We start from the raw sequence: 17544 nt of genomic DNA, 5'->3' as shown, positions 1-17544 counted from the left end.
CTCGGCTGCAGTCCAGTCTTCTGCTGGGCTGGCCCAGGTTCTTCTCATTCGGTTCCCCCAGTTGGGACCATCTCTGGTCCAGCCTGTGGTGACAGACACTACCTCCAGGAGCTCCTCAACTCTGCTTCTCCATTTCCTGTTCCATCTTCGCTGGTCAACTTCGGAAACTTGACCTCCCCCAGGATGGGGACTGGATGAGCCCAAATGTCTCTTTCAAGTGAGGTGGCCGCTTCTTTCTTTACCTCCTTCAGTCTCCAAAATCCCCAGAGGCTTTTCAGCTGGACTTCTTTGTTCAGAAGCTCTTTTGGTCCTCCTCACAATAAGGACAGCCTACCAGGAGGGTCTCAGCTTCGAGCCCAAAGTGGGTGGGGTGAAGGGACCTGCTGCCCCCTTGACAGGTGGACAACTGTGGATTTTCTTAATCGGTTTTAATGTTTTCATATGAATCTGCTTTTATTTGCATCATAAAACGATTGGTCTCCTGCCATGAGTTGTCATTGCGATGAGTAGCTAAACAAATGGATTAATTTGGTCACAACAATCTTAAAAAAAAGAGGTTGAGACTATAGAAAAAGTGCAGAGAAGAGCGACAAAGACGATTAGGGGACTGGAGGCTAAAACATATGAAGAACGGTTGCAGGAACTGGGCCTGGCTAGTTTGTTGAAACGAAGGACCAGGGGAGACACGAGAGCCGCCTCCCAGTATCTCAGGGGTGGCCACAAAGAAGAAGGAGTCAAGCTATTCTCCAAAGTAACCTGAAACTAATCAAGGAAGGAAGGAGGAATTCCCTGACAGTTGGAACCATTTCTCAGTGGAATGACTTGCCTCCAGAAGTCGTGGGTGGTCTTCTTAAGAGGAGACTGGGTTGCCATTGGTCTGAAACGCTGCAGGGTTTCCTGCCTGGGCAGGGGGTTGGACTAGAAGACCTCCAAGGTCCCTCCCAACTCTGTTATTCTGTTAAATGAAAGAAGGAATCAAGAAAACAAACCAGGGCAATATGTGTTTCCCTCTGCTTCTTCCAAGGCCTTTGTGCCCAGATCTCCAGCTTCCAGGACCCTGGCATTTCCCAGCAGCAGCAGCCGGGGGTGGGGGGGTGTTCCGTCAGAGTCCTCGCCGCTTCTATCCACCACCGACCGGCGCTCTTTGCCTTTCTGGTGGCAGGGAGTTCCTCAGGTAGCCACCCTCTGGCCTTGTGTTGCTCCTTTCATTTGTCCGTTTCCCAAACAGTCCACTTTTGAGCCTTTCGCCCTGGGCCCTGCGTCCGTTAGCCTGGCTGGTCTTGGGGGGGGCGTGTGTGTGTGCTAGGTTTCTGCCATCGTCCCCCCCTGTGAAACCGATCTGGAGCAGGGAAGTACGGGGGGGGGGGGGGGTGTTCCCCGGTATGGTATGGGGAGGCCCTGCCCTCCGCTGGCTCTGCCGGCTCCTCCGTCTGTTGAGCGGAGGCTTCGTGGGTCCTGAGCGCCGGCTGCAGATCCCATCAGGGCACCTCCCCCAATTAAAGAAACACGAGAGAGGAGGAGAGCCCCCCCTGGAAACAGAGACCCTCGGCTGGAGGTCCAGCAGGACCAGGCCAGGCGGAGCCTGTAGGAAGAGGCTGTGTCATGCTGTGTCCTTTTGGAGACTTTCTTGCTGTGGGGGGGCTGCATGGCACGACACATTCCTTTTAGGACTCTCAAGGTCAGCCTTGGTTCAGCACCTGGCCAGAAGCTGCTGGGAGCTGCAGGATACACTTGCAGAAGACGTACGGTTCACGGGATGGGCCGGTGGGGGGAGACGCGAGGAAAGGAACTCTTTGGAAGGCTGGAAGATGCTTCCTTAGGGAGCCAAGGATGGTCCACAATCTCCAGCGCTTGCCTCCTGCCCGGAGTGACTCACTGGGGTCCACACGAGAGTCCAATAAATCAACACGCCCGCTTGGCTGGAAATGGCCCCCCGCCTGCTCTGCTTCCGAGGACCAACGGCTTCCTTGCAGAACCTCTGGCTCCAATTCATTCTGGGCTCACATTTAAAGGTTTTGACCCAGTTCCCCCCCCCTCTTCCTTTTCCCTTGCCCAGCCCCTTCCCAGGGGTTTGCAGGGGGCTGTCACAGCTGCCGCGGCCTCCTCCAGCCCCTCCCTGCAGCCCCCCCTGTTCCTGGCCTCCCTCCCTGCCTCTCTGCCTCCTTCTCAGGTTCCCCTCTTCACCAGGAGCCCTACGGAGCTTTGGGCCTTGGCTCGTTGGGAAAGGCGGCCTGGGCAGCGTCCGACAACGAAGGACTCTCAGGCAGCCTTGCCCTCAGCCCCAGGCGCCCCCCGCCCCGTCTGCCTCCGGGCCCCTCCCGCCAGGCCCCAGGCAGCCCCGGCCCGAGGCGGGGGGTTCGCAGAGAGGGGGGGCGCCCTTCCTCGGCCAGGCACCCGCCCGCCTTTCGCCTCCTCTCAGCAGCAGCCCGGCGTTTGCCGCAGCCGAGCGAGGCGGGGAGGCCGCGGGGGCGCCAGGTGAGGAGGCCGGGAGCTGCAGTCCAGGGGCCGCCGGGGGCCACAGCCGCCGCCCCGCCCGGAGAAGCCCCGCCAGCCCCGGCCGCGGTCGGGGGGGAGGCACCTGGGCTCCCCGCCGCTGCGGCACCTGCGCCCCGCAACGCCCCGCTCCGGCCCAGCCGCCCGCGGAGCGCCCCGAGCCCGAGCGGGGCGGTGGCGGCCGGAGTCCGGGGGAGGCCCGAAGACCCCCTCCGCCCTCCCCCCATTTCCCCGGCCGCCCTCCGCCCTGCGCGTGTGGCCGGAGCCGCCGAGGGACGCGGCCGCCCTACCTGCCGTGGCCGAGCTCATGGCGGGCGGCGGGGCCGTCGGGCGGGGCGCGCATCCCCCGGCACCTGTGGCGCGGCGGCGGCGGCTCCTCTGCGGAACTCCTGCGGGCTCCCGCCGCCTCCTCCGCCGCCGCCTCCGCCGCCTCCCTGCGGCTGGGCAGCCGGGCGCGGCGCTTGTGCGGGGCTGCGGCTCCTCGGCGCTGGCGCTCTCCGGCGCAGAACGTGGGGGGGGGGCAGGGGGGGGAGTCGGCGTCAGTAGTCAGTCGCGCTCCCGCCCCGCCGGCCACCGGCGCCTCTGCGGAGCCTCCGGGACGCCCGCCAGCCGCCCCCCCGCTCAGCCGCCCCCCACGCGGCCCCAGGCGGAGAGGAGTGGCAGGCGAGTGCGGGGCCGGCGGGGTCGGGGGGGGACATGACGATGCCCCCCGCCCCGCCCGGGAGCAGAACAGGGGCTGGAGGGGGCCGCAGCGGGGAGCTCCGCAGGGCTGGCGGGCGGGGGTCACACTGAGCGGCTGTTCGGCGTCTCTCCGGGGGGGGGCGGAGGGTCCCGGGGCGATCCGGGCTGAGCTGGAGACTGCGGGCGGGGGGGACCCGAGGGCGGCCCTGCAAGCGCCCCTCTGCCGCCCGGCCGAGACCCCCGCGGCAACCCCCCACCTGCCCCCCCACGCCCTCCAGGGGGGCTCCGTGGGGGAGACAAGACCCGCCATGGCGCCCCCCCTCGCTCCCTCCAGCCGGCCCTGCGCCCCCTTCTCAGGCTCTCCGGGCTCCCCGGCCAGAGGGAGTCCCCGAGATGGGGGCTGATTTGGGATCCCCCCCTCCTGCTCCCCTGGGCTCAGCCGCGGGGGGGGGGCTTCTCTTGGGGGGTGTCTAGTCTTTTCTTTTAAATGCAAATAATGCAGAAACTAATTAAAAGGGACAAAACTGCAGGTTGTAATCACAGTGATTAATATCAGGACAATAAAGCTGTTTTTATTCTTATTTCCGCAATTGATATGAGAAAATGGCCATTGGAAGGAGGGACCTGATGTTACATCCCAGTTATCTCACCCAGGCTGCGTGTACAGCGCTTTTGCCCATCCTGGGGTCCCTTCACTGTGCTTTTCACCAGTTTTGTTAAAAATCAGGATTTTTCCAGCAGAGGGACCTGCAAGTTGGCTTCATGGCTCTGGCTTAACAATTTAACAACTGCTTTACAACCACCTCAAAAAGGTGATAAAACCAGGTTGGTGGCCAATTCGGTTTATGGCCGTCACAAGTTCTGACCAATGCGCTTCCTCCATTATGTTCACAATGCAAGGACCCCTCAAGGCTGCCGAGTGGAATTCTGGGCCTCCCCCCAGACAGAGGTTTTCAGCTCCCCAAATTCCAGGGACTGAATTCGCCCAGGCGGATCAATTTCCCTCTATAACCGCAAAAAGAATCATAAACAGTTGAGTGAAAGCAGAATTCATCCCGATTCCAAAGGCCGATAAAAATCAGATTGAAACGTATCCAGCACTTTCAACGGGGCTTGGAACTGCTGCCCTTCTCCCTGCAGGGCAGGAAGAAAAAGACGAATCGTTCCGTATGGGCTAAACAATTCTCTTCTCTTCTCCAAAGGACAGGCAGCCTCTCCTGGAGGGATGATTGACACGGGCCTCGGTTTTTGGGCCTGTGAAGTCCAGAGTCACGAGGGGGCCCTCAAAGTCCCCCGCCTGCCCATTTTTACACCCCCATAAAATCTCAGCCTGGTGAGATGCCTCGGGACCCTTCAGCCACCCCGAGAGGGTCCTTCGTGCAGACAATGTCAGTGAGGTTCTTCAAACGAACTGGTTCACCTAATTAAACAAGGAGGTAGAAATGGAATATTTATGAAATAGAGGTTAAAGATTATGTACTGTCTTTTTTAATGTATATATATATATTCAATAAAACCTTTTCTAATAATAAAAAAAGAAATGGAATATTTAAAACTAACCAGCGGCTGAATTCTTGCTGAGAAAAAGCCCCAAATTCACGTTTCTGGCTTCATCCTCAGGTGGATCTTCCTGCTCAGTTCCTGAGTTCCGCAGGGGGGTCCAAAAAGGCAGAATGGCAGCCACAACCCCAGAACTGAAGCCTGGCCTGGGTTTTTGGGGGTGGTGGTGGTCTAATTTCATCAAACGTTTTATTAAAGAAACCAATTTAATATCAGGCGAGAAGAAAGGCAGAAGAAGTCAACGAGAAAGCTAAAAATGGAACGAAGGGGAAGAAGAAAATAAAGAATTTTCCCACCTGGCCTTCCCAGAACTTTGTGCGCCAACCGAGCCCGGGTTCCATTTGGGGGCTTCCCATCTTGGGTCAAGGCCGGAAGCATAAAGTGGAGCCACCCATGATATCAGGAGCCCCCCCCCAACCTGGGCCTTTAATTTTTTTAAAAAAATTAATTTTTATTCAAATATATACATTAAAAAAACAATACAGAGAAAAAAACAAACACAACATAGAAACACATAAGGACACACAAACACACACACACACACAAAAGATATTCAAGTTAAAATATTCTTGTCCATTAAACACATTGTCTCCATAGTCATTTTTATGGTATTAGAGACGGTGATACAGAAAAAGAAAAAAACAGTTCTGGTCATTTAATTTATATACATATTTGTTCTGCTTTTTACCACCTTATATCAATGAATATTACAATATCTCAATAAATACAAATCCAATAGTTTATCATTGATCTTTTAAAAGTTATTATTTGAATAACATTATCCTTCTTACCTGGCCCTTTAAATTGGGACTTCCTGCCCTCTTGATTGGCTGCAATCACCCAGGACTGTTTTTAAGGGTTAGATATTGCTCTGCTTCCCCAAGCTCAGCTCCCTCCCCCCCTCCCCCCCTCTCATTGTCCCTCCTCCTCCAAGGGTTCGGGTTTGTTTCTGGGGGCCTGGGGGTGGAGCTGCAAGTGGCCCCCAAAGACCCCGGAAAGAGGCATTGGCTCCCGCAAGGTAAGAGGCGCCTGGAATTTCCCCTTGACTGGGAGCTCAGCCTTTTCCTGGTGGTGGACGTGTTTCTTCAAATTGTAGCTATTACAACCTAGAAGTTCAGGGGTTTCTTTCCCCTCTTTTGAAATTATTTTTACTTTGCAACTTCTTTCCACTATAAAAAAAGAATACAGAGGAAGTAAAACAAGCTAACATTGGTTGATCTTAGGGCAGTGTTTCCCAACCTTGGCAAGGTTGGGAATTCTGGGAGTTGAAGTCCAAATATCTTCAAGTTGCCAAGGTTGGGAAACACTGCGTTAGGGAATGGAAAGAAATATTCCAGTTAGACTTTTTATCGTTTCTAGAGACAAAAGCCTTAAACTTGGTTGCCTGATTTTCTAATTCAAATCGTTGTTTCATGGAGAAGAAGGGGGACAAAAGATGCAGTCATCCAACCACTAAGCCAACATAGTTCTTTGTGGACCCACATTCTAATCCTGGCTTAATTGTGGCCACTCCTAGCAGAGCCAGGCATCTGCTGTTGTGAGTCTCTGATCCTCGGGTGGGGAGGGTTCATTTCTGTGTGGACAGCAGAGGTTCCCAAAACCTTTATACATTTTGCTTGCTATCTCCTGTTAGGCTGGAAAGATTTGTGAACTCCCAGAAAGGCCGTTTATAAAATTACACACCACTGAATGGGACAGACTGAAAATGCTGCTTTGTATAAGGATAGACATTAAAAGTCAGCTAAGAGCAGTGCTTCCTTACCCTCGAAGAACCTGCACCAAACCCAAAACTGGGCTTGCTAATTCAATTGGACTCATCACCCCGGTTGCCCCCTTTGGTTCTGTGCTGCCCAGCTGACCTTGGGCTCTTAGCCTGCACGCAGGTTTTTCTACGGTGGTCAGTCAGCCCCCACACACACACACAACCCCCCCCCCCCAGTGCAATGCGGCCATGGCTGCTATGATCAAATCGGTGGGTTGCAAGTCAAGGACTTTGCATTTGTCGCTGGTAAATTTCAATCAAAACCATGTGAAATTTTGCCTCTGTCCCTGGGAGGGTGAACCCAGTCCCACGGCTGAGGGCTGCGTTTCCCACGTAATAATAGTAGTAATAATAATAATAATAATAATAATAATAATAACAGCAGCAGCAATAGCAATAGTAATAGTAATTTATTTATGACTTAAGTAATTTATTTATGACTTAACTAGAACACATCTAATAAAACCACAAAACGTGTTAAAACCCTTCCCAACCCCTCCAATGTCCCCCCCTCTTGCTGGTCACCAGAACGAGGATGTTTCAATCTGCCGAATCAAAGAGGAATGTCTTTAATTCCTCTTCCTCTGCGGGGAGGGGTGGCATACAAATCTAATAAATTATTATTATTATTATTAATGCCTTGTGAAAGCGGAGAGAATTCTCCTCTGCCTGAAGCTCCAAGGGAAGACTGTTCCAGAGGCATGGGGCCAGATCTCGAAAGGCCCTGCAATGTGGCTGTGGCTGTACGTGGCTGTGGGACAGTCAACTGGTCCTTCCCTGCCAAACGTGGGTCCCTCGATGGTGTGTACCAAGGTAGATAGAGGTGTGGGCTTCAGAAGATGGTGTAGCTACAACCTTCCTAGGTTTAGGAAGCTTAGAACTACGTCGCCTTCAACACGACCTAAGCAACAGCCCATAAAATCATCTGCCAACAACTACTTCAGCTTCAATCACAACACATGAGCACACAGCACATACAAACTCAAAGTAAACCAGTCCAAACTTGACTGCAGGAAATACGACTTTAGTAACCGAGTAGTTGATGCCAGAAACTCACTACCTGACTCTGTAGTATCATCACCTAAGCCCCCCAAAACTTTACCCTTGGACTGTTGACCGCTCCCGATTACTCAGAGGTCAGTAAGGGCCGTGCATAAGTGCACCAGTGTGCCTTCCATCCCCTGTCCTCATTCTTCTTCTTTTACTAGTGTCATGTGTATAAACATTGTTATATCTTTGTATACCACCAGTAGGTACTTGACAAAACAAACAAATAAATATAATAAACAAATAAGATGCAGAGATACCAGCCAAACGGGCATAATAAAGCCAGAAAGAGGCTGGCTGTGAAGGAAACAATGGAAGGAAGTGTCGTTGTCCCCCCCCCCCCGTCCCACGGCTCCTGTGTCCACAGCTTCCTTCCTTTGGGAGAAAGTCCAAACGGGGCATCCACCAAACAGGCCCCTGGGAAGGAGGGGGGCGGGTTCGGGAGAGGGAAGGTTGTGCACCATCAGATGGTCTGGCAGAAGAAACTCTGTTTAAAATGGGTTTTTTTTAGATGCTTTATTTAATAATTTTTTTCATTTTCATTTACACAGATCAATACACGATCTCTTTTATTGATTCTATAATCTACTTTGTTGTTTATATTTACATATTTCCATTTTTCATACATTCTTTCATATGATATCACATTGGTTTAAATTTATTTTCAGTCCAATTGCATTTCAAATTAAAATGGGTTTAGTTCCTGTTTATCAAACAAACAGGAGACCTTACAATAAGCAAATGTGTTGGAAAAGCCCCCCAGAAGGTTAGACAACCCAAGTTGTGTGAAACTCCAAGCAGAAAATACAGAGACATGGGGGGGGGGGTGTCGATGTGCCTGAGGCGGTGAAGAATCCCCCCAAATAGCAGAAGCCTTTGAAAAGTTGTGCTTCTTCATGGCTGGTATTGATCCCTTGGCATTGATGTCCAGTGCCCGGTCACTCTCGGTGGGCTCAATTAGAGTGAGCCTGAAACCTCGCAGGGGGTGACCTCAAACTCTTTATTTATTTTTATTTATTATTTAGATTTGTATGCTGCCCCTCTCCGCAGACTCGGGCAGTGATGGCAGTTCTGTGCTAGCAAAAACTTCAGAAGAGAAGGATTTAGGGGTTGTGATTTCTGACAGTCTCCAAATGGGTGAACAGTGCAGTCAGGCAGTAGAGAAAGCGAGTCAAATGCTTGGCTGCATAGCTAGAGGTATAACAAGCAGGAAGAGGGAGATTGCGCTGATGAGACCCCATTTGGAATAATATTGTGTCCAGTTCTGGAGACCTTCACTTAAAAAAAGATATGGATCAAATTGAAGGGGTCCAAAGACGGGCTACAAAAATGGGGGAAGGTCTTAAGCATAAAACCTATCAGGAAAAACTTCATGGACTCCATCTGTCTAGTCTGGAGGACAGAAGGAAAAGGGGGGACATGATCAAAACATTTAAATATGTTAAAGGGTTAAATAAGGTTCAGGGGGGAAGTGTTTTTAATAGGAAAGTGAACAGAAGAACAAGGGGACACAATCTGAGGTTAGTTTGGGGAAAGATCAAAAGCAACATGGGAAAATATTGTTTGACTGAAATAGTCATAGATGCTTGGAACAAACTTCCAGCAGACGTGGTTGGTCAATCCACAATCACTGAATTTAAACATCCCTGGGATAAACCTGGATCCATCCTAAGATAAAATACAGGAAAGTCACCTTTGGCCCTTTTGCCTCTAAGAGCCACCGCCTGCCCCGTCTTGCCAGGGCTTCCCGGCCGGTAGCGGTGTCCAGGGGGGCCAGAGCAGCAGGGCTGAGATGACGGAGGGAGGATCGTCCCAGGGGTTGGAATTCCAGGGGGGGTGGGGAGGGGGGAGACCCCGGAGTTTGGAGGGCGCGATCTCCCCTTGGAGCCAGGAAAAGAAGGGGCCTGAGAAGAAGAGGCCGTGAAGATTAACAGAGCCTGTCAAAGGTCAACGTGCTGAGTTGGCAAAAAGGGCCGATCAGCCCACAGTCAACAGGAAAGGAAGGGGTGTGTGTGTGCGTATGTGTGTGTGTGAGAGAGAGAGAACCGGACGGGGGACGAGCTGGAACAGGAAGGGAAAGACCAGCACTTTCCGAGTGGAAGAGGGGAAAGTGGGGAGCGACAGAGGAAGAGGAGGAGGAGGAGGAGGAGGAAGAGGAGGAGGAGGAAGAGGAGGAGGAAGAGGAGGAGGAAGAGGAGGAAGGCGCCTGCTACGTTGCCTCTGCCTTGGTCTCACGCCCTCCGGACTCGCTCTCAGGACGGTGCTGGGCCAGGAGGGAGCAATGCGCTGGGGGCAGCCGCCCGCTCTTGGCCCCCCAGGGGCTGCCCGGGGCCATTGAGTGACGGGCGGGGGCACCGCGTCCACACCTGGGCATCTTCGGGCTGAGTGGCTGAAGAAAAGGTGGGTGGGGCCTTTTCCTAAGGAGGGGATTGTTTTGTTTTGTATATATTGGTAGTATACAAAGATATAACAATGTTTATATACATGATACTAGTAAGAGAGAAACATCAGGACAGGGGACGGAAGGCCCTCTGGTGCACTTATGCACGGCCCTTTCTGGCCTCTTAGGAATCGGGAGAGGTCAACAGTGGAGAGTCTAAGGGTCAAGTTTTGGGGGATGGGCGATGATACTACAGAGTCTGATAGTGAGTTCCAGGCATCAACTACTCAGTTACTAAATTTGTATTTCCTACAGTTGAGTTTGGAGCGGATTACTTTAACTTTGTATCTGTGGTGTGCTCGTGTGTTGTTGTGGTTGAAGCTGAAGTAGTTGTTGAGAGAAAGAACGTTGTAGCAGATGATTTTATGGGCTATGCTTAGATTGTGTTTAAGGCGACGTAGTTCTAAGCTTTCTCAACCTGGGATTGTGAGTCTAGTTGTGTAGGGGATTCTGTTGTGAGTGGAGGAGTGGGGGGCTCTTTTCGTAAAGTATCTCTGGACGTTTTCTAGAGGGTTCGTGTCCGAAATGTGGTGGGGGTTCTGTGCTCTGGTCAGCAGAACTGCCGACTTCCGTTTCCTGTCCCATAGGATGAATTTCAGAGGCTCCAGGAAGACCCTCCCTCACCTTGTAATCTTATTAGCCATCCGGGGGTGAAATGGGGCTGAGAAGAGGGGCCAAAGCCCACCCAGCGTGGGTGCCCCTAGCCAAGGGGGCGCTTTGACCCGAGACGGCCTGTTGCCACCCTTGCAGGCCTCCTGCGACCAGGTGTTTCTGCTGCCCCTCTGCACAACCATGGAGCCAGCGGAAGAAGCCGTCCAGAGCCCCGCAGCCCCCACCTCTGCCGTTGCCCCCCAGGAAAGTTCCCCCCTCGAGCCCGGAGGAGGGCAGGCCCAGAGCTGGGAGGAAGCACCACCACCACCACCACCACCACCACCGAAGCTCCTGGGAGAGGGGGGGCCCTGCCCACTTACGCCTCCACCAGCCCACTCCCCAGACGTCCCGCCATCTCCAGCCGGGAAGGAGGGGGCGATGCTGCAGCCACCACAAAAAGGTAACACACATACACACACATGCGCGCGCGCGGCATCTTCCCAGCTCTCCCCTGACTTTTGAAGGGGTTTCTTTTCCAGACTGCAAAGATCCTGCTGGCCGCTCCCTCCCCCCCATTCCTCCCCCCCCACATAATCTCTGGGGATCTCGTTTTCAGACACTGCATAGTTGCTGACTAGTTGCAGACGCACATTTTGCGCTACAGCAAATCACAACCTGCTGAATTAAAACCTGTGGCAGGGCAGGATTCAGACCAGACTGGGCCCCAAGGGAGCTGGGCAGCGGCTGGAGGGATACCTGGAACCAGGTAGCCATAAGTAGGGAGGAATCCTTTCATCCCCTGGAAGGGGAAGAGTGTTTAAAGGCTTCCCAAGGCCTTGCATTTATTTGGGGAGGGGGCGATTCCTTCTCTTTCTGTTCTGTCTGGGTGCCCCCAGACTTCAACACCAACTGGAAAAAGCAGCCAGACACGCTGGTAAAAGCAAAAGCACTTTATACTTTGAAAAATAAACACAGAGAAAAACCTGTTCTTCCCAACAGGCAGGCTATGAGACTTCACAGCAGAGTCCTGACGGCCAGACAATACAGCAGACTTCTTGCTGGCACACCCACCACTGTAGAGAATAAGACCCACACCTTTCCCCCCCAAGGTTTCAGTATTCAAAGTCACAAAACAGAATTCCAAGACGCCAAAGATCACAGCCAGGTCCCAGGACTCCCAAAGATAATACTCCACAAGCCAGGAAGGGTGGGTCTGCCTTTTCAGCCTTTCCAGAGAGCACCACACCCAAACCCAGCTGTTGCCTCTTTAGTGCTGAAAGAACCTGGCTAATTGTCCCCTTCGTTGTGTTGCTCTTCTCTGCCGGAGATCACTTATTGTTTGTGCATTTTCATCTAAGGAATCCAGGCTGCTTGCTGGGGAGAGCTCCCTCTCGGGGGACTCTGGCTGTCCTCCCTCTCCCTCAGCCTGAGATTCCTCCTCCCCGTCTGCCTGAACCTCCTGTTCCTCATCCTCCCCCTCTGAGCAGGAAGCCGGCAGAGGATCAGCCGTTCCCTGAGGGGCCTCAGACGGAATCACAGCACTTTCTAACCTGGAAGCCCCCATAGCAGTGGTGGGCTCCCACGGGAACGGTCAGCAACGCAGTTCCGGTAGCAAAATGTGGATCTCCACCCCAGAGCCCCCAGTTTGCACTGAAAGGTGTTGAAACAAAATGCATCAGCCAGGCCCACAGGGTGGTAGTAAAGATTTGGGTGGCCCCTCCCTGCCTCAAAGCGACAGACACGATTTATGACAAGTGGAGAATGTATTTAGATTAAATATCCAGGATGGACAAGGGAAGCTCTCACCTGCCCTGTTAGTGCTGGGGAAAAGGGGGGGGCAGCCTGGCCAGGGGAGGTCAGTCGTTGTCCCACTTGCCTGTCTTCCTGGCTCTCTCGCACCCAAGCCCCCAAGGAGGGAGGGAGCATCGGCCTCCAGCAGACCATAAGGGCCCCCTGCCCTCGGCCAAAGTCCCACTGAGCAGGGTGTCCCTGGGTGGGGAGGCTCCCGCTGACCACCAACCCCCATGGCGTTTCCAGCTCTCTCCCTGAAGGTGACCCTGGTCAGGCGAAGGACGGGCCGCCCCGACTCTCAGCTGGAGGAGCGCCTGCAGAGAAGGCTCCGTCTCCTGGAGAATGACAGCCAGCAGGCCGTGGCCGTCCTTAGCGTAAGTGGGCGGAGGTGGGAGAGAGGGGCGGTGCCTCTTGGCCTTAGGAACTTGGGGGGGCATCCAGTTCCCACGGGGAGGGGGAGAGGAGGAGGAGGGGCACCTCTGCCGCGGCTGGACATCCTCCTTGGCATAGACAGGCGGGACCTCTGTGGCCCCTTCGGCTGACCCCCGTCCGAGGGTCCCCTGGAGGTGGGGCCGCTGCAGGAGGGCAGGGAGGCGGTTGTGGGGGGCTTCCTCTGGTTTCTTTTTATTTATTAATTTAATTTATATGCTGGGTGGCTTACAACAAATGAAAATAATATTACAAAGGACAATTTTTAAAAAAATTATAAAACCCCAGCAAAAGCCACACGTGTCTTTTAATATCTCTCATGGCTGGTTCTAGGTGGCATCTCACCCGGTTAATGGCCCCCAGGCCTGCCGAAAAAGCCAGGCCTCGACAGCTTTGCGGAAGGCCAGTAGGGTGGGGAGGGGACGGATCTCTGGAGGCAGCTGGTTCCAGAGAGCCAGAGCCACCACAGAGAAGGCCCTTCCCCATGGCCCCTCCAGTTGTCATTGTTTGGTTGACGGGACCCGGAGAAGAACGGCACTGTGGGCCCTGATCGGTCTCTGGGAGGTATGCGGTAGGAGGCGGTCTGGCCCTCAGCCATGCAGGACTTTATAGGTGGTGACCAACCCCTGAATTGGGTTCAGAGGCTGACTGGGAGCCGGTGCAGCTCATGCAGAGTCGGTGTGACGTGGATGTACCTTGTTGCGCCCACAATAGCTCCCGCGGCTGCGTTCTGGACTAGTCGAAGTCTCCGGCTGCTTTTCAGGGGAAGTCCCATGTTGAGCGCATTGCAGCAGTTGAGCCATGAGGTAACAAGGGCAGGAGTGGCCCTGCGAAGAACCTCCTGGTCCAGGTGGGGCCGCAATTGGTGCACCAGGTGAACCTGTGCAAAGGTCCCCCTCGCTGCAGCTGAGAGATGCTGACCCCCCAATGGACGTCTGGTTCCCCTTCCTGTGCTTGGAAAGAGAGAGAGACGGGAAGGAGTTGGGGGAGCCCCCTGGAGCCAAAGGCTCTTCCCAAATTTGGGATCCTCTGGCTGCGAGATCCGTGGCCGTGGACCTCCTGTAAGCCCCAGCCTCCCTTCTTGGTCCCCTGGATCCCCTCGTCTCCCCCAAAGAGATCTGGAGGAGGTTTTGTCTCACCAGATTCCGTAGAGCGCTTTATACGGAGGTCAGCCAACCTTGCTACGTAGGCGTCTTCACCCATTCAGAATAGAAGTATCACAGTGCAATAATGATGACCAAACTTAAATTCTTTGAAGAGCAGATGAAACCGGGCCAGAAAGTAGCTGCAAAAATCTATTTCCATTTTTGACCCGTGATATTTGTGCCATTTTTTTCAAGAGGGGACGAAGGCTGGAGGGAGAACCAGGCTGTTCCTGTGGCTTCCTTGCATTGAGACTCAAACGATTCACTCGTTTTGGTCCCAGGGGAAACGCTCGGCTCCTCTTTGTCTTCCTCAGGAGTTGTCGGCCAGATTGCTGTCCATCCACAGTGAAGACCATCTCATCGCCATCACGTTTTGGACCTTGGAGGAAATCTGGAAGTTTATAACCTACTATTCTCTTGGTAAAGCGGCAGATCCGAGTATTTTGGTATTTTGGGGGCTGTTGGTGCTCTGAAAATTAAGATGTTGTTTAAGAAATACAAGTTTAAAGATCCCATTTTAAATGTTGTGTGCAATAGTGCTTCAGTTAATGTCACACTGGGGGTTTTCATGAGAAGAGTTTTGGAATCCAGACTGAATCCACCTCCCCAATACCGTATTTTTCGGACTATAATGCGCAGCTTTTTTCTCCTTAAAAGAAGCTGATAATTTTGGTGCGTCTTATACCCTGAATGTAGCCTTTTTTTCAGCCCTAATTAGCTGCTAACCTTGCAAACTCTTCCATTGTCACTCTCTGCCAAGAATGTTTTCCAAGCCCTAAGTCTTTGTAGGGTTTTTTCATTGCTCTACTTGCTCCGAATAAGTTTCTCTCCAGCCCTAACCAGGTGCTAACCATGTCCCCAGCTCTCACCCGCTTGCAAACTCTTCCATTGTCACTCTCTGCCAAGAATGTTTAGGGGAAGGTTTGGTAGGGAAGGTTTGCCTATTTGCCGATGACTCTAAAGTGTGCAATAGGGTTGATATTCCTGGAGGCGTCTGTAATATGGTAAATGATTTAGCTTTACTAAATAAATGGTCTAAGCAATGGAAACTGCAGTTTAATGTTTCCAAATGTAAAATAATGCACTTGGGGAAAAGGAATCCTCAATCTGAGTATTGTATTGGCAGTTCAGTGTTGGCAAATACTTCAAAAGAAAAGGATTTAGGGGTAGTGATTTCTGACAGTCTCAAAATGGGTGAACAGTGCAGTCAGGCGGTAGGGAAAGCAAGTAGGATGCTTGGCTGCATAGCTAGAGGTATAACAAGCAGGAAGAGGGAGATTATGATCCCACTATATAGAATGCTGGTGAGACCACATTTGGAATACTGTGTTCAGTTCTGGAGACCTCACCTACAAAAAGATATTGACAAAATTGAACGGGTCCAAAGACGGGCTACAAGAATGGTGGAAGGTCTTAAGCATAAAACGTATCAGGAAAGACTTCATGAACTCAATCTGTATAGTCTGGAGGACAGAAGGAAAAGGGGGGACATGATCGAAACATTTAAATATATTAAAGGGTTAAATAAGGTCCAGGAGGGAAGTGTTTTTAATAGGAAAGTGAACACAAGAACAAGGGGACACAATCTGAAGTTAGTTGGGGGAAAGATCAAAAGCAACATGAGAAAATATTATTTTACTGAAAGAGTAGTAGATCCTTGGAACAAACTTCCAGCAGATGTGGTAGATAAATCCACAGTAACTGAATTTAAACATGCCTGGGATAAACATATATCCATCCTAAGATAAAATACAGAAAGTAGTATAAGGGCAGACTAGATGGACCATGAGGTCTTTTTCTGCCGTCAGACTTCTATGTTTCTATGTTTCTATGTTTCTAAGCCCTAAGTCTTTGCAGGGTTTTTCCATTGTTCTATTTGCTCCGAATAAGTTTCTTTCCAGCCCTAACCAGGTGCTAACCATGTCCCCAGCTCTCACCCGCTTGCAAGCTCTTCCATTGTCACTCTCTGCCAAGAATGTTTTCCAAGCCCTAAGTCTTTGCAGGGTTTTTTCATTGCTCTACTTGCTCCGAAAGCTTCTTTCCAGGTGCTCATGTCACTTGGCCAAGGCCACAACCTCCCACTTCCACCCTTGGGGAGTTTTGCTGCTTGAAGGACCCAGAAAAGGCAGCTTCTGTTCAGAGGTGGGGAAGGGTCTCAGTTTAGGGACCGAGACCCCCAGAAACTCCCTGGAGTTTCACTGCATTCAGGCTGAAGTGGTCAAACTCAGAAATTGCAACCATTGGTGAAATTCTCCAGCCTGTACTGGAGGTCAAAGGATCCTTTTTTGCCCCATAAGGGGGTTCTGCAGCCCACTCCTCTGCCTCTCCTTTCCTTCTTCAACCTGGGGTGGATGGTGGGTAGAAATACTGTACTCCTCTGGAGGTCAGAGAATTCTGTGTAGCTGGACAGAAGTCTAGGAAATGAATGCTGCTAACCGTGTCGGATAATAGGAAAAATGCTTTTGACAGGTTTCTTAACTCCCTGCCTGGAGACTCTGTTGCTGGACGACTCTTTGTGGCTCTCTTCCCCCGAAGACGCTGCTGGAATTGAGGTCCTCTTAGATGAAGATGACCTCCACCGGGCCTACAGAGGGCTCTTGGTTCAAGAAGGTACCTGGGGCTTTGGCCTCACCTGCAAAACACCTGCTTCAGCATCTGCTGAGCTGAAGGAGAGGTCAGCAGAAGCTGTGGGCCCAGCCTCAGTAGCTCCGTAGGCTCCTTCTGCGGAAAGGCTGACCTCCAAGGAAGACCGACCAGGAGGTTCTGCCGGTTCGGAAGGGAGTTGGGGACAGAGGGGCCTCTGCTCTGGCTGGGCTCACACTTCGGCCTCTTCCTCCTCTGTGCCAAGACTCACAACTGGCGTTTGTGTGGAGAGGCCTGTTTGAGGAGTTGCATTCACACATGGTTGGATTTGTCAACAATTATCAGCAGCTTGTTTGTCTGTTTGTTTATGATTTGATCTGATGGCATTGGGCCAGATTATCTGCGGAACCGCCTTCTGCCGCAAGAGTCCCAGCAACCGGTCGGGTCCCTCAGAGTCGGCCTTCTCCAGGTCCCATCAGCCAGACAATGTTGCTTGGTGGGGCCTAGGGGAAGGGCCTCCTCTGTGGTGGCTCCCGAGCCTTTCCCTGGGAAGGATTCACCTTCGGGATCCCTCAAATACAAGCCCAACAAACTGCCCTCCGCAGCAGCTGGCTCTACCGGGTGGAGGGGTAGGAGGGAGGGAGAAAGGCTCAGAAGGGACCCTCCCCAGTTGGAATGTTCACGGAGGCTCACGGGGCTCGTAGGCAGAAGGAATCTTGTGAGGGCTGTAACCGGAGAGTGTGGGGAGGAGCGGAGGTGATCGTCTTGCCCCAGCCGTGGCTCCTCCTCCTGCCGTCTCCCAAGGTCATTCTCACAGCCCCTCAGGTGGGGTATGTCTCTGCTCTACCTGGGGGGTCATGGGGTCTCTCTCTCTCTCCTCCATTCTCTTCCTCTTTGTTCATTTGTTTATTTATTCATTTGTTCCTTCATTCCTTCGTTCCTTCATTCATTTGTTCATTTGTTTATTCATTTATTGTTTGGCCAACGGGAACCCCTGGTGTTCATGTGGTCCTTTCTCCCCT

At 52.5% G+C, this 17544-nt stretch overlaps 2 protein-coding genes across 4 annotated transcripts in view; one reads left to right on the top strand and one right to left on the bottom strand.

The window, feature by feature from the left end:
• ABLIM2 (actin binding LIM protein family member 2) overlaps nt 1–2890 on the bottom strand; it is a 29300-nt gene extending 26410 nt beyond the window's left edge. Inside the window, exon 1 of the mRNA XM_070758121.1 lies at nt 2784–2890. Within this exon, the coding sequence (XP_070614222.1) occupies nt 2784–2802 (19 nt within the window). The 5' untranslated portion in view covers nt 2803–2890. The remainder of the gene's footprint in view (nt 1–2783) is intronic.
• Nucleotides 2891–5668: 2778 nt separating this feature from the next.
• SH3TC1 (SH3 domain and tetratricopeptide repeats 1) overlaps nt 5669–17544 on the top strand; it is a 28015-nt gene continuing 16139 nt past the window's right edge. For 2 of the 3 annotated variants that reach the window (XM_070758104.1, XM_070758102.1), the window contains exons 1-5: nt 5669–5752; nt 10734–11034; nt 12612–12739; nt 14254–14359; nt 16409–16549. In XM_070758104.1, the coding sequence (XP_070614205.1) occupies nt 10776–11034; nt 12612–12739; nt 14254–14359; nt 16409–16549 (634 nt within the window). In that variant the 5' untranslated portion in view covers nt 5669–5752; nt 10734–10775. Of the gene's footprint in view, nt 5753–9590; nt 9944–10733; nt 11035–12611; nt 12740–14253; nt 14360–16408; nt 16550–17544 lie in introns of those variants that run through there. The other variant, XM_070758103.1, reaches the window with a different exon arrangement.

Source organism: Erythrolamprus reginae, chromosome 7, assembly GCF_031021105.1.
Source record: "Erythrolamprus reginae isolate rEryReg1 chromosome 7, rEryReg1.hap1, whole genome shotgun sequence".
Lineage (NCBI taxonomy): Eukaryota > Metazoa > Chordata > Lepidosauria > Squamata > Dipsadidae > Erythrolamprus > Erythrolamprus reginae.
This window is presented reverse-complemented; position numbering and strand designations above follow the sequence as displayed.